Source organism: Nannospalax galili, unplaced genomic scaffold, assembly GCF_000622305.1.
Source record: "Nannospalax galili isolate Female #2095 unplaced genomic scaffold, S.galili_v1.0 scaffold1049, whole genome shotgun sequence".
NCBI lineage: Eukaryota > Metazoa > Chordata > Mammalia > Rodentia > Spalacidae > Nannospalax > Nannospalax galili.
The window spans coordinates 512892-522246 of NW_008358636.1; the positions used below are offsets into that span (position 1 = coordinate 512892).

Below are 9355 nucleotides of genomic sequence, written 5' to 3' on the forward strand. Positions count from 1 at the left end.
ACTCATTAAAAAGATTTTGAAAGTGAAAGTGTATATATATGTGTACACAATAAGTGTACACAACAATGCATTTCTTTATGATATGACATTTTCATGCATGAATATAAGGTACCTTATATGATCAGATTTATTGCTCCATCATCTATTTCCTAGTCCTGTATGGATGCCCTTCTTTCATGCCTTTTTAATATTAGATTCTACATAGGAAAGAAAAGATAGGGTAGATTTTGAATATAAGTCTGGCAAATTTCATTTAATATGGTAAACTCTATCCCATCCGTTTTCTCTCAGATAATGTGGTTTCACTCTTATAAATGTCTGCATAATTTGCACTGTGTATACATACCACATTTTTCTATTCATTCGTTGATGGATATCTACTCTCATTCCATAACTTGACTATTCCATAACTTGGCCACAATAAACAGGGTTATGGAGGTATCTCTGTTGTATGTTGACTTTTATTCTTTTGATTATCTACCCAAGAGTGGTATAGCTGGACATATGGAAATTCTATTATTTTTTACAAGAACTTGCATCTTGATTTCCATGATGATAGCACTAGTAGTTGAATAGAGTGAATGGTTTTAAAATGTCAAGTTTCTTAAATATATTTATATATTTAATGTAATCCAAACTAAATCTCAATAGATTTTACATAAAATTTGATAAGCTAAATATTAAAATTGAATGGAGCCATAAAGAATCAAGGACAGCCAGGACAGTTTTGGGGTGAGAGAGGCAAATAGGAGTGTTCAGTCGGACAAAGGTCAAGATTTACTATAAGATCACAGCTACAGAGATGGTGTCGCTCAGAGTTGGTGACTTAAATATATCCATGGGGGGAAAAATATATTTGTGGCCAAGCATGGTGGCGCACACCTTTAATCCCAGCACTCGGGAGGCAGAGTTAGGCAAACCTCTATGAGTTCAAGGCCAGCCTGGTCTGCATAGTGAGTTCCAGGACAGCTGGGGCTACGGGGAGACCCTGTCTCAAAAAAAAAAAAATCCTTTGTGTACATCTGTGAAAGTAGGTGGAAATTGCAGTAGCTACATAGCAGATTTTTCAACAAATAATGGAGGGAAAATAGAAGTCATGAACATATCAAAGTGCAACTGGACCCTAAGTTCACAATGGTCAAAATAAATTCCATTTGTGAAAGAGAATACATGTAAGAAAATCACGATGCTTCTATAATACACTGTAGGAGCACATGTACAAGTTCTTAGGCAAACACGGAATTTGTAATGCCTTCAGTCATTAAGAGTCAGATGGAGGCCAAGCATGGTGGCACATACCTTTGATTCCCAACACTCAGGAGGCAGAGGCAAGTGCATCTCTGTAAGATGGAGGCCAACTTGGTCTATGTAAGGAGTTCCAAGCTAGCTGGGGCTACTGGTAGACCTTGTCTCAGAACAAACAAACAAACAAAATGACAAAGAGTCAGATTACCAAAAATAGCCAGATCAAAATTAAGATATTTTATTATTGTAATCATAGAAAAGCACACATATTAGCCATATGATAAGGAGTGGTTGTTACCTACACTTTTACCTATTTAAAATGCATATATCCATCTATACTTCTGTGCTTAAGAAGGGCTAGTAAACAGCATCTGTAAAGGCATCTTCAAATTAATTTCTATAGAAATCAATAAGAAATATAAGAAAAACAGGCAAAATGCACAAGTGTCTCCCAAAAGAAGAAAATGAATTGTCCAACAAATTCAAACTATTGTTATATTTCATAATCAATTAAGGAAAATACGAGTTACGAATCTAATATGCTATGTGCCCACAAGAATGGTGAAGAAAAAGATGGACTATCTAAGGTTCTTGTGTCAAGGCCAGATTTTACCAATCTCTCAAATCATTGGCTGGATTATAGCTTGATTGAAAAGCCACCTGGCTTTATCTAGCAAAGTCCCACCCTGAAAGTTTTTCCTTATACATGGAAGTAGGACAAGAGTATAGAGTGTAATGTTACTTTGTGATAATGAAACACTAAGAAACATTCCAATGTACCTTAACTACACAATGAATTGATGAACGACGGCATATTACCATGAAGAAGTTACATGAAAATGAAAATTAAATAAATTAAACACATGAATGTGACAAAATTTTACAAATTTGAATGAAAACTACATTGACTCACACATGAATAGCACTTTCCCATCTTTATAAAAGTTCAGACACGTAAAACTAAAGAACAGCTTGTTTAGTTGTGTTATGTACTGAAATGTAAGTGTAAGGAAAGGTATCCAGTCAGAGCTGGTGGTGCAAGCCAGAAATCCTAACACTCAGGAGATAAAAGGATCGGGAGTTTAAGGTCATTCCCAGTTTGAGTTTAATGCCCAGTCTATGCCACATGTGACCTTATCTCAAAAAAAATGTATGTGTGTGGAGACTGTTAACATTAACACCTCAGTGGAACTGGAAGACAGAGCATTAATGTAGGAAAAGAAACATGAGATTTCAAAGACTATGGTAACACTTTATTTCCTAAGTCAAGATACTTGCTTGAGTGTTCTTTCAGTTAGTGTATTATCAAACTCTGATCTACATATTCAATAACAATTTTGGAAGTTAGAGGAAAACCTCTTTGAACAACAGAATAAGGAAAAAAGATCTATGAAAACACAAGCTTCGGGCTATTAACCCTCTTTCCTAGAATAAGGATGGGAAGGAGGAGGCAGGAAGCTCCTAAAAAGGTTTGCACAGCTTAAAATAAGTGGCAATTGAAAACTCAGGTAAGAAAAAGAGGCTGGTTTACACTAAATACTAGCAAATCAGCAAGCTAAAAAAAAATCAGAGAATATCTACAGAACAAGTCTTTTCAAAGCAGTAGCTAGTCAAGGGATTGTAAAACAAGAATGACAATACAGATCAGTTACACTAAGACATAATTAGATAATGGCCAGAAACCTGTCCATTCATGAAGCGGAAGGCGATGTGCAAGCTAATGGGACAGGACATTTAGGAGGTAATTGTGAAACTCTAAATGTCAATTAGATATAGTGTATAAGGTGAAAACATGAAACCAGTGACAGGGAAGGATGATGACTAACTAAAGTGGGTTATAAAGCGGCAGTGAAAGACCATTTAATAGAAAGTATATATAAACACATATGTAAGCAAGTAGATATGCATATTCTTTTAGTAAACGGGACAGAGATAGAGAAGTCCAAATATGATCACTACAGCAGTAGCAGTCTAATCATTATCTAGAAGTAATGAAATGCTTTCATGCTGTGATTAATTTTATCTCTAACTTTCTAACACAAAAAATTGATATCAAATTATTTAAATGAAAAATAAACTAACTTCATTTACTGTGCTAAATAGTTCCTTCCCGCACTATGAAGTGTTTTAGTAGTAACATGTGACAGCTCCATGAAGATTGTGACTCTAAAAGGGGGTCATGTCACAGGACAATTGCTGACAAGCTGTGAAAACACTTCCTCTTACTGCTAACCGACACGACCATGGACACCAGGCTGCTCACCACTTTAGTTGTTTGTCTCCTGGGAGTAGGTGAGTCCTGAGTGAAAAAAGGAGAATTTGATTTTGGGATTCACAACCTTAACTCTGTTTCCTTCTCTTACAGGGTCTTTTGATGCCCAAATTATCCAGATTCCAAGATATCTGGTCAAAGGCAAAGGACAAAGAACAAACCTGAGTTGTAGCCCTGAACAAGGACACACCCTTGTTTATTGGTACCAGCAGAGGCAGAACAAGAAATTAAAGCTCTTGATTAACTTTCAGGGTCAACACATTCTTGACCAAACAAACATGGTCAAGGAGCGGTTCTCAGCTGAATGGCCCTCCAACTTACCCTCCAGTCTGGAAATCCAGTCCTCAGAAACAGGAGACTCGGCACTGTACCTCTGTGCCAGCAGTCAGTCCACAGTGCTACAATGTGCATTCCCCTTAGTGCACAAGCCTGTCATGGTCCCAACGCAGGAAGCAGGTGATGCTCTGGGTTGAAAGGAAGCAGCAGAAATTAACTGGAGCCAGCATCAACCACAGATTTCACACAAGGCTAGAGAGTGTTTAGTAGTGAGGGAGTAAGAGGCTGACAGTTTTGAAATAGCCTTCTGGGGCCAGACCTGTGAGGACTGCAAGAGTGCTCTCCATATCGAATTTCCCCGTCTTTTTTCTATTTCTGACCATTATCTTTCTCTTTTCATCTTGCCCTCATGCTGAAAATAAGATAGCTAGCAAAGATCACAAATTCAGTTGGCATCCTCCCACCATACCAATAAAGATTAGCCTGGCTCTTTTACAGCTTGGGTTTTAAAATCTCCAAAGAATGAATTTGTGATGATCTAGCATCTCCTCATGAGGAAATACTCAACCATAGCCACACGTATATGAATTTAAAGTCACATAAATGTTGTTTTATTATGGATGCAATTGTGCCACTTAGTTCCACCCCTCCCTATGACCTCCCAGCCCAAGGTGAATGAATGTTTCAGTGTGCTCATCCCATCTGTCCTTTCTGAATGAAGCTGAGCGTTCCATACCCATTTCTTACTGAAAAGAAATCAATTTCCAAATATTCTCCTGTAAGTACTCAGATGCACATAGCATTTCACGGACTGCTATAATTACTGTATGATATGTAATCCTAAACACAATGCTGAGAAATTATATACATATATACATATATATACATATATATTACATGAAGCCTCTTCTGAATCATTATACATCTCCATTCCATTATAGAAGGGCACAAGGCTTTCTCCCATGTACTCGTATCTCCCCATGACATCCACTATTCTTGACTGCACCAGTCTAGCAGTGCTAGTAGAGACAATAGATTGCACAGTTTCTTGCTCTCTTTCAAAGACATCACATCATCAGTTTTATCATAAGATGAATATGGCAATTTAAGAATAAATTCAATAATTTAATAGAAGAGAAAATGGAGGGGAGAGACAGGGAAATCTCATGTGGTACGTGGCCAAGGCTTGAAATCTCAGAAAGCAGGAAGCTAAGGCAAAAGGAAGGCAAGTTTAAGGCCAATCTAGAATAGACAGTGAGTTCCAGAACTGCATGGCCTACATAGTAAGACCCTGGAGAGAGAGAGAGAGAGAGAGAGAGAGAGAGAGAGAGCGAGAGATCACTAATACATTAAGAATATAAGCATCACCCAGTAGTAACATGATGTTTTAACTCTGATATTGTTGATTTTATTATTTCTCACATTATGAATATGTTGGCTACATGTGTTAGTTCTAAGTGAATGTTTAATAGTGCTGTGAAGCAGTAACCTAAACATTCAGACTGCAAAGGGATGACGTCAGAAGGTTGCCAGTGAAAACGTCAAAGCCCTCATACCTTTGCTGTTTCAGTGTGACCATGGACACAAGACTCCTCTGTTGCACAGTTCTCTGTCTCCTGGGAGCAGGTCAGTACTGAGCACAAACGGGAAGTCCTTGTCCTGATATTGCCAAGCTTGTCTGGTCCCTGCTGGGAATTTCTTACACCTTCCATTTCCTTCTCTTCCAGGATATTTGGATGCCAAAGTTACACAAACTCCAAGACATCTTGTCAAAGAAAAAGGACAGAAAGCAGAGATGAGATGCAATCCTATAAAAGGACATACTGCTATTTACTGGTATCAACAGAACCAGAAAAAAGAGTTAACATTTTTGGTTTACTTTCAGAATCATCAGCTTCTTGACCAAATAGACACGGTCAAGAATCGATTCTTAGCTGAGTGGTCCTCAAACTCATCCTGCAACCTGGAAATCCAGTCCTCTGAAGCAGGAGACTCAGCAGTGTACCTCTGTGCCAGCAGTCAGTCCACAGCGCTGAAACGTGCATTCTCCTTAGTACAGAAACTGATCATGGTCCCAGGAAACAGGTGATGCTCTGGGTTGGAAGGAAGTAACAGAAATTTACTAGAGCAAGGTCAACCACAGCATATTGACACAGGCTTGGATGGTGTGTAGACATGAAGGAGTGACAAGCTGAAAGTTTTGACCTAGTCCTGTGGGGCAAAGTCGGGGAAGGCAGATCTTCAAATGACATTTTCCTGCCTTTTGTCTGCCCCGTGCTTTTTTTCCTTGCCCGCTAAACATCTTTCCTCTTTGATCCAGTCATCATTTTTTCCCAAAGATCACACATTCTGTAGGCCTCATTCCACTAAACTAATAAACGTTAGCCTTTTTCTTTCTGATCCTGGGTTTAAAATCTCAATAGAAAAAATGGATTGGTGATTCATTCTTGATTTTCTCACAGAAAATCCAATCTAGCCACACATGTATCTATTTTAATACCACATAACTGGTACTTAATTAAAGATACAAATTTACTACTTAGATTTCCCTCTTCCCTGAGCTGAAAATAAATAAAACGCCCCATGTTTCTAGATGCTGAACCAGTCTGCTCCTTTGAGATGCTGCACAGTACTTCCTCTATAGCTACTTATTCCAGAAAAGGAATCAATTTTCCTCCAGTTTACTACCAGCATTGAAACCGTGGATATAACACTTCACAGACAGCTATAATCTCTTTTTAAATTTTAATTTCATTTTAAAAATATTTGTTATTTTAATTTTTGTGTATGACTATTGTCTACATGTATGTAATTGCACCCATGTCATGAAATGACCATGGAGGTCAAAGAAGGGCATCAGATCCCCTTGAACTCAATTAGAGACAGCTGTCAGCCACCATGTGGGTGGTGGGAACTGAATCTGGGTCCTCTGCAAGAACACCCAGTGCTCTTGGTGAGCCATCTCTCCAGCCCCAACAATTACAAACTTTTAATAGCCAGAAAAATGAGTATTGAAGCACAGAGTATTGTCTATGTGTTTTATTTTTCATATTAACATATTAGTAGAGGACTCATCAAAATGGTTATATATGTCTCCAGTCACACGTAACGGCACAAATCTGTCTTCCATGTCCTCATATCTCCTCCTGACATTACCCAGGGCTGGACAGAGCCACTGTAGCTATGATAATATAGGTGTAATAGATTCAACAATCTCTGGTTCAGTTTCATGATAAAAATGCAGATGATTAAGAATAAAAATCAATAATTTAACAGGAAATGTGGAGAGGTAGAGTTATGTTAAAATACACTGAGAGAGAAAAAAAGATGATGTGTAACAAGCCTATATTGCTGGCCTACCAAGCTGGTGTGGGGAGGGGAGAGAAAGAAAGAGAGAGAGAAAGAAAGAGAGAGACAGAGAGACAGAGAGACAGAGAGAGACAACCCCATAAAGAGAAAGAGACAGACAGAGAGAGAGACAGAGAGAGACAGAGAAATACATTAATGGATTAAGAGTATAAGAATTGCATAGTAGTAATATGGCATTCCAATATTGATACTGTTTATTTTATTATTTCTCAAAGTATATGTGCCATTTATTCAATAAAACAGAAAGAAAATCATTTTAAATTAATAGAATATCAGTGAACCATGTTTGCAGAGCAGAGAGAAGCTTTCCTCCGACACTGTGAAATGCTTTGGTGTAACATGAAGCAGTAACATAACCATTGAGTCTACAAAAAGATGACGTCACAGGAAGGTTGCTGACAAGACTGAAACACCTCCTCCCTTTGCTGTTTCACTGTGACCATGGGCACAAGGCTGCTCTGCTGGGTGGGGCTCTGTCTCCTGGGAGCAGGTGAGACCTAGGCTCAAAGGCAAATCTCTGTCTTGAGATGGCCAGTACCATACCCAAATACTTTTCCTTGTCGGAGTCCCTTCTGATCTGTGTTCATGTCTTCTGTTTCCTTCTCTTCCAGGACCTTTTGATGCCAAAGCCACCCAGACTCCAAGTCATCTGATCAAAAGGAAAGGGCAGAAAGCAAAGATGAGCTGTGGTCCTGAAAAAGGACATGATGCTGTTTACTGGTATCAACCAAACCAGAACAAAGTTGAAGTTCTTGATTTACTTTCTGAATCAACAGCTTATTGGGCAAATAGACATGGCCAAGGAGCAATCCTCAGCTGATTTTCCCTCAAACTCACTGTGCAGTCTGGAAATCCAGTCCTCTGAAGGAGGAGACTCAGCCCTGTACCACTGTGCCAGCAGTGAGTCCACAGCTCTGAAATGTGCATTCCCCTTAGTGCACAAAGCCCACTGTGGACACAACTCAGGAAGCAGGTGATACTCTGGGTCAGAAAGAAGTAACAGAACTTAACTAGAGTTAGCATAAACCACAGCAGACGTCACACAAGGGTAGATGGCATTTAGAAGTGAATGAATGACAGGCTGACAATACTGAAACAGCTTCTTAGACCAGGTCTGGGAAGGCAGCTCTTCATCCTGCAATCTCTCCTCTTTTGCCTATTGCACTTATGGTCCATCCCAGCACCTTTTCCCTTCCATGTGTTTTTATGGTAAGTACTGGACGTGAAGGTCATCAACATTGCACATTCAGTTTCCCTCATTCTATCACACTGATAAGCTAGGCTATTTCTGAGACCAGGTTTAAAATCTCAGGAGTGGGGCTGGAGAGACGGCTTAGCAGTTCCAAGAGTAATGGCTGCTCTGGCAGAGGTCTAGGATTCAGTTCCCAGCATGCACATGGTGGCTAAGAGCTGTCTCAATCTACAGTTCCAGAGAATCTAATGCCCTCTTTTGGCCTCTGTGAGCATTGCACTACACAAGCGCACTCACATACATGCAAAGGACACATACACTAAAAAATAAGTACACAAATAAATAAAATTTTAATACTGTCATGAGAAAAAGTGGATTTTAATGATTTACTCAGGATTCTCCCAGAGAACACCTCACTCTAGCCACATATATGCATTGTTAAATCACATAATTGTCATTTTGTTAATAAAACAATGTTGTCACCTGTATTTCCCGCTGAGCTTAAAGTACCTGGGGACCTTTCAGAGTCACCATACGTCTGCAGTCCCACCTACAAGTGCACAGCCTTTCTCCCATACACTCACACCTCTTCTGACGTTATCCACTGATCAGTCTGAGCCATTTTGCAGTGATAATAGGTTCAATAGATCCTCATTCTCTTGCTCTCTGCCAAGATATCATCAGTTTATCCTAAAGGTGAAGAAGACACTTTAAGGTACAAAAAATGAAGTCAATAAATTAATATGAAATAAGAAGGTGAGAGACTAAGGTGCATTAATATAAATACAGAAATGAAAGAGAGAGGTTAGTGGGAGGGAAAGGGGATTTGAGGGGTTATCAGAGGAGAATATGACCAAAGTACATTACATAGTATATATACATATATATATATGTATATATATATATATACACTGAAATTGTCAATGATAAGAAAAGCTACACAGGAAACAGGCAAGATTCAATAGTTCTTTTTTAAAAAGACAAAAAGGGACATGAAATTG

The 9355-nt window shown here is 38.8% G+C and overlaps 1 pseudogene and 1 gene segment (V, D, J or C); both read left to right on the forward strand.

The window, feature by feature from the left end:
- The first annotated feature begins 3348 nt into the window (after nucleotides 1-3348).
- On the forward strand, nucleotides 3349-7086 carry LOC103724807. The segment is given in 4 exon segments: nucleotides 3349-3537; nucleotides 3611-3912; nucleotides 6730-6736; nucleotides 7070-7086. Coding segments are annotated over 4 exon segments (375 nt in total).
- A 517-nt stretch (nucleotides 7087-7603) lies between these two features.
- LOC103724809 lies at nucleotides 7604-8139 on the forward strand (annotated as a pseudogene).
- The last annotated feature ends 1216 nt before the right edge of the window (nucleotides 8140-9355 follow it).